Genomic DNA, 14,291 nt, shown 5'->3' with positions numbered 1-14,291 from the left:
GGGCGCGATGGCCGGGCAGAACGGTCAGGTGCTGGAGGCCCAGACTCCACGTCACGTCTCTAACAGCACTCAGGATCCCGGGGCCATAACCCTCCACTACTGCTCTATAACCCTCCACTACCGCTCTTTAACCCTCCACTACCTCTCTAACCCTCCACTACCTCTCTATAACCCTCCACTACCTCTCTCTAACCCTCCACTACCTCTCTAACCCTCCACTACCTCTCTATAACCATCCACTACCTCTCTATAACCCTCCACTACCTCTATAACCCTCCACTTCCTCTCTATAACCCTCCACTACCTCTCTATAACCCTCCACTACCTCTCTATAACCCTCCACTACCTCTCTAACCCTCCACTACCTCTCTATAACCCTCCACTACCTCTCTATAACCCTCCACTACCGCTCTATAACCCTCCACTACCTCTCTAACCCTCCACTACCTCTCTAACCCTCCACTACCTCTCTATAACCCTCCACTACCTCTCTATAACCCTCCACTACCTCTCTATAACCCTCCACTACCTCTCTATAACCCTCCACTACCTCTCTATAACCCTCCACTACCTCTCTATAACCTTCCACTACCTCTCTATAACAAGGACACCAGGGCCCTCTCTAAACCAAGCTTATAAGCTATTAGCACATGCAATGTGTGTAAGCTATTAGTCCAAGTAATGGCCACAATCATCAGGCACCAACCAACCACACACACACACACACACACACACACACACACACACACACACACACACACACACACACACACACACACACACACACACACACACACACACACACATGCACACGCACACAAAGAGTCAAAGGTCACCCCAAAGAGTCAAAGGTCTGCTCCCAGAGTGAATGCGCACATCCAATTGGTAATAGTTTTTAATTGATAGACACCAAAGAGTCTGTGTACAGTATACCTTGTACCCCCTGGTGAGGCATCAAGGCTATGCAGAGGTACTCAGTCCATACACAGATATTGTTGTCCCAGAATACTTGTCAGTAAGGTCACAGCGTCATGGCAGCTGTATCTATAAACACCCCATAATATTTTACTCATTCTGTCTGAAGGCGAGGAGTCAGGTTTCAGGAGAAGACTAGTGAGAAGCTAAGCTCTGCTGTGTCAGACTACACAATAATGTTTCAATTAACACTATGATGAGGACATACACAGAGACAGAGGCCATCAGCACGTTTCAATGAATATTACGGCCCTGTTGCTCTAACGTTTGTCTGGGCTCTGTTTTTTAATGAAATAGTGTCTCACAAACCTGAGTATTAAACTAGAGCATCTGTTCATTGTGTTGCTGCATGCACTCATGGTGGAATTCTGAGAAGCCCGATGGAGCCCGGATGGAGCTGTAGCCGTGGTCAGACACGGGTCAGGCATGGGTCAGGCTCGGAAGGATTCCTGGAAGCCCTGGTTCACTAAGGGGGAAAACTCTCCCATCACAGCCAACAGATAAAAAGAATACTTCAGCCTCCTGCCTGCTGTTCTCTGAAGTGGCCTGGGTCAGGTCATTTTCTCAGGGCCAGACAGCGAGAGAGAGAGAGAGAGGAGAGAGAGAGAGGAGAGAGAGAGGAAGAGAGAGAGAGAGAGAGAGAGAGAGAGAGAGGGAGAGAGAGGGAGAGGGAGGGGGAGAGAGGGAGAGAGAGAGGAAGAGAGAGAGAGAGAGAGGAAGAGAGAGAGAGAGAGAGAGAGGAGAGAGCGAGAGAGAGAGAGGAGAGGGGGAGAGAGAGAGAGGAGAGGGAGAGAGAGAGAGGGAGAGAGAGAGAGAGAGGAGAGGGAGAGAGTCTGATTCTAAATTTAACCCCTTCCTCCCGCCCCTTCTCTCCCTCTCTGTCAGTCTGTCATGCAGCTGAGGTGTTGCCAGACGGGATGGTTGAAATATGGTCCCCTGGAGGTCAGGAGGGTTTGTGTAAGGGGGGGGGGGGGTGGCGTGAGGCGGATGAGGGGTCTATTATCTCATTGTTGTGGAGAATGTGGATTGGGTCCAGACAGTGTGACAGGGAGTGTGGGTGGGAGGCCGGAGGGGAGGGGAGGGGGGGGGGGGGGAGTCTGGGAGCCCCAGTATTAAAGGCTAGGGGTGAGGAGGACACTACACCGAGTTACTCTCTGGATAGGGAAAAAAAACTAATCCAGGATGCCAGAGCCAACCAAAAAAGCAGGTAAGAGTTGTTTGGTCTGATTCAGATTGAGGGCTTTTATCTTATAATTATTGTCTCTGCAGCAGCTGTCTAAAGTTCCGGAAGTATTATTAGCTAGCTTCTAATAGGGAAAGTCAATAACACCCACAGGCTTTTTGACATTGCTGATCTTACAGTATATTGTTGATTATCTTCACATTTCAAAGATAGGTAAATAGTATGACGAAGTGTGTTGTTGTTAAGTACTAACTCCTCTGAAGTATGTGTAGGCCTACTAACTCAAAATAACACAGATAGAGCTACTGTACGTGAGTCTCTGTGTAAAACTGTTTTTCTGACTTATGTGGGTCTACAGTTGGCTATATCAAGGACTGATACTCAGAAATTCCAATTTCAGAAAGAGCGAGGAAGCATTACTTAGCGGCATTACCGCCTGTGAGACAAATATACCAGCCCTCCCCCGCCCTCGTTTCCTGAGCCACGCCTACTCCATCTTTAAGAGCACGATGCCAACAAGATTAGTCTCCTAACAACCGACAGGAAAACAACAAAGCAACAATCATATGTTGTACTGTACCGGCCATTATAATCACATCCTGTGAATAAAGTTTACAACTGAGTACACTGACTGACCCTGTAATGCAGGTTATAGTCAGGGTACTCAGGGTATAGTCAGGGTATAGTCAGGGTACTCAGGGTATAGTCAGGGTACTCAGGGTATAGTCAGGGTACTCAGGGTATAGTCAGGGTACTCAGGGTACTCAGGGTATAGTCAGGGTATAGTCAGGGTACTCAGGGTATAGTCAGGGTACTCAGGGTATAGTCAGGGTATAGTCAGGGTACTCAGGGTATAGTCAGGGTACTCAGGGTATAGTCAGGGTACTCAGGGTATAGTCAGGGTATAGTCAGGGTATAGTCAGGGTACTCAGGGTATAGTCAGGGTATAGTCAGGGTACCCAGGGTATAGTCAGGGTATAGTCAGGGTATAGTCAGGGTACTCAGGGTATAGTCAGGGTACTCAGGGTATAGTCAGGGTACTCAGGGTATAGTCAGGGTATAGTCAGGGTATAGTCAGGGTACTCAGGGTATAGTCAGGGTACTCAGGGTATAGTCAGGGTACTCAGGGTATAGTCAGGGTACTCAGGGTATAGTCAGGGTACTCAGGGTATAGTCAGGGTACTCAGGGTATAGTCAGGGTACTCAGGGTATAGTCAGGGTATAGTCGAGGTACTCAGGGTATAGTCAGGGTACTCAGGGTATAGTCAGGGTATAGTCAGGGTACTCAGGGTATAGTCAGGGTACTCAGGGTATAGTCAGGGTATAGTCAGGGTATAGTCAGGGTACTCAGGGTATAGTCAGGGTATAGTCAGGGTACCCAGGGTATAGTCAGGGTAAAGTCAGGGTATAGTCAGGGTACTCAGGGTATAGTCAGGGTACTCAGGGTATAGTCAGGGTACTCAGGGTATAGTCAGGGTATAGTCAGGGTATAGTCAGGGTACTCAGGGTATAGTCAGGGTACTCAGGGTATAGTCAGGGTACTCAGGGTATAGTCAGGGTACTCAGGGTATAGTCAGGGTATAGTCGAGGTACTCAGGGTATAGTCAGGGTACTCAGGGTATAGTCAGGGTATAGTCAGGGTACTCAGGGTATAGTCAGGGTACTCAGGGTATAGTCAGGGTATAGTCAGGGTACTCAGGGTATAGTCAGGGTACTCAGGGTATAGTCAGGGTACTCAGGGTATAGTCAGGGTATAGTCAGGGTAAAGTCAGGGTACTCAGGGTATAGTCAGGGTACTCAGGGTATAGTCAGGCTATAGTCAGGGTACTCAGGGTATAGTCAGGGTATAGTCAGGGTATAGTCAGGGTATAGTCAGGGTACTCAGGGTATAGTCAGGGTGCTCAGGGTATAGTCAGGGTATAGTCAGGGTATAGTCAGGGTACTCAGGGTATAGTCAGGGTACTCAGGGTATAGTCAGGGTATAGTCAGGGTATAGTCAGGGTACTCAGGGTATAGTCAGGGTATAGTCAGTGTACCCAGGGTATAGTCAGGGTATAGTCAGGGTATTGTCAGGGTACTCAGGGTATAGTCAGGGTACTCAGGGTATAGTCAGGGTACTCAGGGTATAGTCAGGGTTTAGTCAGGGTATAGTCAGGGTACTCAGGGTATAGTCAGGGTACTCAGGGTATAGTCAGGGTACTCAGGGTATAGTCAGGGTATAGTCAGGGTATAGTCAGGGTACTCAGGGTATAGTCAGGGTATAGTCAGGGTATAGTCAGGGTACTCAGGGTATAGTCAGGGTACTCAGGGTATAGTCAGGGTATAGTCAGGGTACTCAGGGTATAGTCAGGGTATAGTCAGGGTACTCAGGGTATAGTCAGGGTACTCAGGGTATAGTCAGTGTGTTCAGTTGTAAACAATAATAACAATAGTTAACAATTTTCCTAATCATAATACAGCAGGGCTACTTGGTAAACTGTTCAGGCCTGTATGTGATTTAACATGGGAGTGCACCAAGTCACCCAGCTGTGTTTGAACCTAATATTATCATTATGAAAATGCTCATAACGATTTCACTTCTACAGATTCCATGCTGTCAGTGAAAGCTGGTTTGCTTGGGCAGTATTAGGTGACAGACCACTGCGGATATATTATTGAACTGGAAAGCGACTGACTCCCAGTTTAGTGAACGTAGCTCTGTGTGTTGCTGGTCCAAACACAGCGGTCAGGATTTCAACAGGACTTATCACTTTCCACAGGTTTATTTCTGTCAGTAGCAAAGCAGCACTGCCATCAATGGATCAGAAGACAAAATGCCAGCCTGGTGCTTGTTATGTGTGCTTTAGCATGCAAGACATGCTAAACGATAATAGTCTTCTGGAGCAATTCAACATTAGCAAAGAAACCCTTCCATCAACGAGAAATCCCTCTCTTTCTTCTGACGTTTTTTCGCTCAGTTTATTCAGATATAATCAATGTGTTGGACAGATCTCAAGAAATAACAAGGATGCTAAAATATTTCACAAAATAATGTTATCTGAAATGTATACTGCACTGTATGATGATCTGGAATATAATGTGTAACAGCACACCCACTCCATGGGAAGTTAACATATTGCTATTAATGTAAATGAAATCCGGCAGTTTCTAAGCTTGATATTTAGACTTTACCCTAAAACAGAGTGAGCTGTGTGGGGAAATGGTTTGTGGTATGCTGTTGGATCTCAGTGGAAGAGAGCAGTCATCACCAGACTGAGGAGGCCAGCCATTCTTCCACAGCAAACAGACACCAAAATAGCGTCAGGCTAATCCCTGTGCTGGGAGCTGTACCTGCGTCCGCTGGCCCGCTCGGCCTGGAGATCCTGCTGCACTCATTAACCAGGCACATATGCATTCTATATTTAGACTCATAGGGTCATCTCACTCTCAAGGTTATGTATAACGCAAACTGTGTTCAGGCACTTGGTGAACATGCATGAATTCTTGGTTAGTATAGTCCCAGATATGATATATAGACCAATGTATGGGTCCAGATATGAGTGTTGAACGGCTGTATTCACCGTGTCTGCTTGTCTACTTAAGTACGTTAGACTGAGGCAGCGGCAGTAAATCCATTTCTCTTCTAAAGCATTGCTGTCTCTTTCTGCTACATCACCAGACTCTTTACAGTTCAAGCTCCCCATCTGGAGAGTCACTATTGGAAAAATGTTACTTTGAGTGGCGTCTGCAGATAATGTACAGTACAGCTGCTGTATCAACAAGCTACAATGAGCACTTATGTTGACATGCAAATGGTGGTTTCTGGAGAATTAGCTGAGCATCTAGAGACCATATATTGGGTCCACTCAGAATACCGTGACCCTGTACCACATCTCCCTCTTTAGTCTCAGCCTTCGCCAATCAGCCAGTGACCCAGGTGGTGGAGGAGGGGGCCTCTGTGCTGTTTCAGGCAGAGACAGTGAAGCCGGATGCCAAGGTAAAATGGCAGTGCAACACAAAAGACATCGCCACCGGAGACAAGTATGTGATCACGGCGGACAGCAACAAGCACTCTCTCACCATACTGGCGGTCACCATGGCGGACAGCACCGGCTACGCTGTGATCGCAGAAGGCTCAAAGGTCAAGTTTGAGCTGAAGGTCAAGGCCAAAGAAGGTGGGAGGAGCTTCGGGGAAGCTGACCTGTGACTATACTGCCTCCACTTTCTCACCTGGGCACCATGGCTGAAAGGGAAACTCCTGGAGCTGCAAACCTGAGCTGGGTCTCTCACAGTCACCCCCAGTATGAGCTGGGTTCTAACAGTCACCCCCAGTATGAGCTGGGTCTCTCACAGTCACCCCCAGTATGAGCTGGGTCTCTCACAGTCACCCCCAGTATGAGCTGGGTCTCTAACAGTCACCCCCAGTATGAGCTGGGTCTCTAACAGTCACCCCCAGTATGAGCTGGGCCACTCAGCGTTGAGACAGCTGGAGCTGCAAACCTGTGTTCACCGCCTGCCGTACTCTCACCTTTGACCTGTGTCAGGAGCACTGAATTGAGCCTTTAACCGAGCACTGCTTGGATATACACAGTCACTGACTGTCGCCGGATATCACAGTATCTGTCATATTACACTTGTTCATTAATAACCAACATGCACTGGTCACAGGGCAGCACTGGCCTGTCCCTGTAGCCTGGTACTAACAGTGTTAGGGTCCCCTGGTGTGGCTGTGTGACTGGCCTGTCCCTGTAGCCTGGTACTAACAGTGTTAGGGTCCCCAGGTGTGGCTGTGTGACTGGCCTGTCCCTGTAGCCTGGTACTAACAGTGTTAGGGTCCCCTGGTGTGGCTGTGTGACTGGCCTGTCCCTGTAGCCGGGTACTAACAGTGATAGGGTCCCCTGGTGTGGCTGTGTGACTGGCCTGTCCCTGTAGCCTGGTACTAACAGTGTTAGGGTCCCCTGGTGTGGCTGTGTGACTGGCCTGTCCCTGTAGCCTGGTACTAACAGTGTTAGGGTCCCCTGGTGTGGCTGTGAGTGTCTGATAAAGTGTAGGCATGTCTGGAAGCTGGGAAGGGTAGTGGAGGGTTAGAGAGGTAGTGGAGGGTTATAGAGGTAGTGGAGGGTTAGAGAGGTAGTGGAGGGTTATAGAGAGGTAGTGGAGGGTTATAAAGAGGTAGTGGAGGGTTAGAGAGGTAGTGGAGGGTTATAGAGGTAGTAGATGGTTATAGAGAGGTAGTGGAGGGTTATAGAGAGGTAGTGGAGGGTTAGAGAGGTAGTGGAGGGTTAGAGAGGTAGTGGAGGGTTATAGAGAGGTAGTGGAGGGTTATAGAGAGGCAGTGGAGGGTTATAGAGAGGTAGTGGAGGGCTAGAGAGGTAGTGGAGGGTTATAGAGAGGTAGTGGAGGGTTATAGAGGTAGTGGAGGGTTATAGAGAGGTAGTGGAGGGTTAGAGAGGTAGTGGAGGGTTAGAGAGACAGTGGATGGTTAGAGATGTAGTGGAGGGTTAGAGAGGTAGTGGAGGGTTATAGAGAGGTAGTGGAGGGTTATAGAGAAGTAGTGGGGGGCTAGAGAGGTAGTGGAGGGTAAGAGAGGTAGTGGAGGGTAAGAGAGAGGTAGTGGAGGGTAATAGAGCGGTAGTGGAGGGTTATAGAGAGGTAGTGGAGGGTAATAGAGAGGTAGTGGAGGGTTAGAGAGGCAGTGGATGGTTATAGAGAGGTAGTGGAGGGTTAGAGAGGCAGTGGAGGGTTGGAGAGGGGTGGTGGAGCCTCTAAAGGTCTTAGAGACATGAAACTTCTAAATTGCTTCTAAAGGTCCTAGAGCCATGACATTTGGTGGGAGTGATGTTGGGGGCATGTTAAAACAAGTCCATGGGATAGAGGCCACGCCCCGCAGTGCTGATTGGTCCATTGTTTTTGGTTTAGTATTATTATTTTATTATCATTTTATTGTTATTTATATCTTTTCTGGATTTTATCATGCACAAGCAGCATAAACATTCACAGAAACCTTAGATTCATGATTTTCCCACTTGAGCACTGGCAAATAATATGATTTTTTTTAATTTTATTAAGTTAATTAGACACAAAGTAAACCTTGCATTATATTCTCTTCCAGTGCTCTCTCTACCTGGTCATTTCTATTGACACTGGTCACAGGCAGACCAGCCCTTTGTCCAAGATGATGGCTCATTTGAACAGGTCATAGGGGTGTGGCATGGGTAATGAAAAGAGCAGATGCCAAAACGTGTTTGTAGGGATGGGGGGACCTATAGAGTATAGAGACCTCTCCCCATCAAGGCTCTTTTTGGAATTATGTGAATAAACAGCACCTAACATATCCCTGTCTCCTTATTTAATCTGCTTGACAGAATCCTATCTGCAGGCACAGGTTGGTAGACTAACACTACATTCAGACGATGGCAGTTGGTCTGAGTGAACACAGCCAACAGGGATGTTTGCACATGTTTTGAGATATGAATGCTCCCATAAGGACCCAGATATTTATTTGGACAACCAGTCTCTTATAAACACAAAATACACTCCCACACGTAATGGTGCCGTTCCACTCCATAATGTTTAGGGTGCTGTGATCTTCAATCTGCAATTGCGCTTGTTTTTAATGACCTACCTAAAATTTTCGTATTTACCTTTATGCTGATGACATTGTTATTTACACTTCTAACTCTGATATACTGTATTACACATTCAGAATTCCTTACAGTCTGATTTTAACTTGGTCCAAAACTGGTTTCATAAAAAGAAATTTGTATTGAATAAGAAGCTCCATTGCATAGTGGGTTGGTACATGACAGTTATTCATATCTCATTTCTGAGGATGGGTCACAGAAAGTCAATTTGCTTAAATATCTATCTAAGTTCACTTTATCACTCAATTAATTGTCAGAAGTCAGAAAAATAATAATTTCTCAGTTGATACTACCTACTATTGACTGAAAAAATACATCTTAGGCCATACTGTATTAATGATGTATATATCTCTCTATGTAGATTGGTTTTGAGGTGTCCATATGCAACTCACAATTGATTCATGTATGAATCGTTGAATTGGTTACAGACTAAATCTAAGAGGCAACTTCCCTGGGTTCAGTTCACCTTCAGATGTGTTTATTTTAATTGTCCTTCCTATTAGAAACACGTTTTGGCTCCATGTACAGCTTCATATCCATTCAGACATGCTCTATCCCTTTTTCTTTGTCCCAAGAGTTTTTTTTAAAGAAGTCGGTCGCAGGTCATTCCACTATGAAGCTCCTTCCGACTGGAATAATATCGCGCTTACTTTCAGATCTATTACCTCTTTCCGCTGCTTCAGGTCACCTTCATTTTCAAGACAACAACCTGTGCTTTTAATCTGTGAACTGTTGTTCATGCTGACTAATTTGATTAACTATCCAGGGGCTTGCCTGCTCATTTGCTTGTCCAATAGTTGAGGTCTGGATGGGAGAGGGTGAGCGAGCTGTATGTCTGTACTTCTTTGTGTCTATAGGAGCTCTTTGAAAACTAGATGCTACATCTCAACAGGCTATACTTTCAATAAATTCATAATCCTCCCAATGACTTTGACCTGGAGTGTAAGAGATTGTTTCCTGGTGAGTAGCCAGTGCTCCACGCTGCCCTGGAGAAACTCAGGATATCTGCCTCTCAGGCCAACAGGCTGATAACATGCCTAGCATGGAAACTTGGCCATCCGTTTAAAGATAGTAAAATAAAAATAATGTGAAGTGTGTATGGGAAGAGGTTATGCCAAGAATGAGGTCACTGATATTGAACTTGAAGATACATGTACCTGTAATCTAGGGGTCTGAGTGCATATGTGGCTGATATGTCACTTTACAGTAGATTTCCTTTACAGTAGATTTCCTTTACAGTAGATTTCCTTTGAGATTCATACAGAGGATGGATGAATTAAATTACTTCAATAACCCAACTTAATGAAACCCTTGAGCTTGGACTCTAATCTGGAACTCTCTGGGTCCCTGGGACATGGATAGAGCACAAAAAAAGTAACAATTGAGATTCTCTATTGAACGGGCCTTTTGACTCTATACTATAGTCCTCATCTGTGTCTAAGAAGCTGTCTCTTTGTTTCCATAAGGACCTGAAGGTGGTGCTGGCGGGCCAGTGGTCCCGGACGCAGATGGACCAGGGGAGCCACCAGCTGTGCCTCCTGCCCCTGTGGAACCAGCACCAGAGACCCCAGCAGAACCCCCGGCACCAGCGGCCAACGGGCAGCACGCCCCCGCAGTAGAGGGTAGGTCCACATTACAACTCTCAGTGAGACCAGAGGGCGGGGTGGCCGTAGGGGAGAGGGGTGAGAGTGAGACCAGCGGGCGGGGTGGCCGTAGGGGAGAGGGGTGAGAGTGAGACCAGCGGGCGGGGTGGCTGTAGGGGGGAGGGGTCAGAGTGAGACCAGCGGGCGGGGTGGCCGTAGGGAGAGGGGTGAGAGTGAGACCAGCGGGCGGGGTGGCCATAGGGGGGAGGGGTGAGAGTAACATGGGGCTATAAAGGCAGATCCATTTTTTTCAGGTGTTAAAAGGGTCATAGTGCAAAGACAACAAGATATTAAGTTATATACTGTACAACTATACCTGTCATGTCTCTCTAACGGTTTGTCGCTCCCTTGCTCCAGACACTAAATCCATGTGTCCAACTCACTGTTCCACCTTCTTCCATTCCTCCACCCCTCTCTCTCCAGAGGGCCAGGACACCAGACAGGACCTGACCGGCCTGTTCACAGAGAAGCCCCAGAGTGGAGAGGTCACAGTGGGTGAGTGACAGCCACAGAACACACACCTAGCATAATCCACAGAACACACACCTAGCATAATCCACAGAACACACACCTAGCATAATCCACAGAACACACACCTAGCATAATCCACAGAACACACACCTAGCATAATCCACAGAACACACACCTAGCATAATCCACAGAACACACACCTAGCATAATCCACAGAACACACACCTAGCATAATCTACAGAACACACACCTAGCATAATCTTGGAGCCGGCAGCAACATTTCACTGTAACTGTACACGTACATTACAAGTGGCAATCTTTAATCTCTTCTGTAATAACTCAATAGTATACTTTTTAAGTGAGACACTCATAAAGTGCATTTGGTTGAGTTTTTGTTATCTGGGGGAATCACATCAAAACGGCAAGTCTCCACAAGTTGCTGTTCTCACCCCTGTCAGACATTTGTGGCGTGTTCTGAATCACCTCTCTCTCTGTCCAGGTGAGAACATTGCGTTTGTGACCAAGGTGAATGCCACCTCTCTGCTGAAGAAGCCCACCATAAAGTGGATCAAGGGGAAGTGGATGGATCTGGCCAGCAAGTCTGGCAAACACATGCAGCTCAAAGAGCTGTACGACCGCAACACCAAGGTCTGGCCTCCGGTTTGGTCCACTGAATAGATCAGAGTAGAGAAGAGTGGAAGAGAGTACAGTACATTACAATACAGCACTATGACGTGCAATAGAGTAGAAGGTCTGATGGTGCTGAACTTGGCCTTGTGGTTTTAGGTGTACACCTTTGAGATGCACATCCTGGCAGCCAAGCCTAGCTATGCTGGAAGCTACAGATGCGAAGTGTCGTCCCGGGACAAGTTTGACAGCTGTAACTTTGACCTGACTGTTCATGGTGGGTGTCTCCTTACTGAAGGGGCACTGTTTCACTCACTCAGTTATAATTCATGTTATATTACACAGAGTCTTACTTATATTCATGTTATATTATACAGAGTCTTACTTATATTCATGTTATATTATAAAGAGTCTCAGTTATATTCATGTTGTTTTATACAGAGTCTAACAAGTATACAGTTCATAAAAGTCCATCATATGCAGTAACTTGTATTACTGGATTCCATTACAGAGGCCCGGGCAGTTGAAGACTTTGACATCAGGGCAGCTTTCAGACGCACGTAAGCTCTTATACTGTATTAAATGATTTTGTTTCTTTCTTTCTTTCTTTGCTTGTTTGTTTGTTGGTTTGTTTCTTTCTTTCTGTCTTTCTTTCTCCCTGCCCCTCTCTCCCTCTCTTCTTCTGTCCTGCTCTCTGATTGGTTGATGTAATCCTCATGAACACCAGTGTGTAGAAGTGTCTGTGTGTGTTGGGGCTTGTGTTGTGTGAGGGGACTAATATGGAAATGCTAACTTGTCAGGAGTGCAACCGCCAAGAAGAGAAGTGGACCATCAGCAAGGTAGTGGGAGGGTTGCTGCTACGCTGGAGAAGGTAGTGAGAGGGTTTGCTGCTACGCTGGTGGCTCATATACAAACTCTGGCTTCTCTGCTTTATTTACCAAAAGGAATTCAGGAGACTGGGTCTCAGCCCCTTTCTTTCTGAGAATACCAAATGCTCTTGTTTTGGGTCAAACAGAATCAGAGTGTTGGAATATGCAGCTTGGTTTTGAGAGAACAGACATGGGAGAAGAGAGGAGAGAGGATTTGACAAAACAAATCCTTTAAAGAGAAGTTAAACCCAGTATGTACAGGGGTCATCCTGGATGGATGTCCAGTATCAGCTTGGCTGTCCCTGGCTGGGGCAGCTCCAGGTAGTGAGATAGTGCAGTAAGCTGTGTTAACAAGCTGGGCTTAGCAGCCCACTGCTGTTTAGTGTCCATCAAAGCCCCTCTCTGATCTACTCCTGGGTCTCTATCAAAACAGCACAGCCAGCTGCACAAACAACCACCCGGCAGGGTGAGTTCTTGACCGTGTCCCTCGGCAGGGTGAGCTCTTGACCGTGTCCCTGGCCTAATGGTGTTGAGAAAGGCAGGATGTGCCCTTGACCGTGTCCCTGGCCTCATGGTGTTGAGAAAGGCAGGATGTGCCGAGATGCACAGGCTTTTCTCTGGCCGAGCCGCCCGGCCCCGTTGGGATGGGAGGTGTGAGTACAGGAAGTCACAACAGAGCGTTGTAACTCTACCACATAAACCACGACCCCCCTGGTCTAACCCCCCATCGCCTGCCAGATCACAGGTGGGAGATAACAGCGCCCCTCCTGTCCTGTCCCCAGGGGGATTCTGGGGGAGGGGGGGGGGGGGCTGTGGGCAGGTGCTGTCATTCACCTTGGGTGTTGTTGTTTTGTTTGGAGGACTGTTGCTTGTCATGACAAGAATACAGGGCAAGCATCTATCTATCCAACTAGTTACCTGTGTGTGTCTGTCTGTCTGTCTGTCTGTCTGTCTGTCTGTCCGTCCACTAATACAGTGGTTTCCAACCTTTCTTCCCTAGAGCCCCCCTAACTTATACCTGATGCCCCCCCCCCCCCACCAAGTCGTTGTGAACATCCAGTCTACGTCCTACGGAGGTCAACACTGGATGGACACACACTGGACGTTCACAGCGACTTGGGGGGAGGGCAAATTCCATCAGGTGTAAGTTAGGGTACAATGAAGCGCTTCGACAACTTAGCAATAACGCCAATGTTGATGTGAATTGGAGTCTCAGATTAATTTGCTGAATTTATATACGTAGAATTGTAGTGTAGTAGACTTTATCAGACATAATCATGTATTTTGTTATAGCTGCTGTGTGACATGTCAGTGACATGATTCTTTAACAAATATTTGTCCAGCAAAATATGATATTAAGGCTTCAATTTACCTGAGAACCCCAGGTTGGGAAACCCTGCACTAATGCATCCAGCCATCCGCCACTCATTCCTGCATTCATCCATCTACTAATCTTTCTATCCATCTATTTAAATATATATATATATATATATATATATATATATATATATATATATATATATTTGTCCTTCTGCCATTGCAGATTGGATTACAAATGAAAACGCAAAAACACGCTTTACACTTCTGCTTCACCCCAACTTTGGTTTTTAGCCCTTTACTCGCCAGGAGAAAACTCAAGAGGAACAGCATTTTGGTAACCGAGAGCTGCAGAGTTGTGTGCTTGAGTCCACATAGTACTCATTACGGCATTTGATGTAAACACGAGGTAACAGCGACTTAAAAACAAGCCCAAAACTCTGATTTTCCTGTCCACACAACAACACTGAAAGAGGAGTTTCAAAAAAATTTCACTCTGGACGAGTTTTCAAAAAAGTCCGGTTTCATTGACCTAGAATGTGCATGTGGACGGAAGATACCTATGTTCATGTGGAGAGGGCCT

The 14,291-nt window shown here is 46.7% G+C and overlaps 1 protein-coding gene across 1 annotated transcript in view; it reads left to right on the top strand.

The window, feature by feature from the left end:
• Positions 1 to 2,157: 2,157 nt before the first annotated feature.
• Positions 2,158 to 14,291, top strand: part of mybpc3 (myosin binding protein C3) — a gene marked incomplete at both ends in the record, with an annotated part of 46,228 nt that continues 34,094 nt past the window's right edge. The window contains 10 exons of the mRNA XM_084437407.1: positions 2,158 to 2,182; positions 6,043 to 6,312; positions 6,553 to 6,655; positions 7,010 to 7,013; positions 10,248 to 10,380; positions 10,848 to 10,919; positions 11,395 to 11,543; positions 11,682 to 11,799; positions 12,034 to 12,082; positions 12,323 to 12,361. Of these exons, the coding sequence (XP_084293533.1) occupies positions 2,158 to 2,182; positions 6,043 to 6,312; positions 6,553 to 6,655; positions 7,010 to 7,013; positions 10,248 to 10,380; positions 10,848 to 10,919; positions 11,395 to 11,543; positions 11,682 to 11,799; positions 12,034 to 12,082; positions 12,323 to 12,361 (962 nt within the window). The remainder of the gene's footprint in view (positions 2,183 to 6,042; positions 6,313 to 6,552; positions 6,656 to 7,009; positions 7,014 to 10,247; positions 10,381 to 10,847; positions 10,920 to 11,394; positions 11,544 to 11,681; positions 11,800 to 12,033; positions 12,083 to 12,322; positions 12,362 to 14,291) is intronic.

The sequence above is a fragment of the Borostomias antarcticus genome (genome assembly GCF_949987555.1).
Source record: "Borostomias antarcticus genome assembly, chromosome: 4".
Taxonomy (NCBI): domain Eukaryota; kingdom Metazoa; phylum Chordata; class Actinopteri; order Stomiiformes; family Stomiidae; genus Borostomias; species Borostomias antarcticus.
Note: the sequence above shows the minus strand (reverse complement) of the source record. Positions and strands in the feature narration are given on the sequence as shown.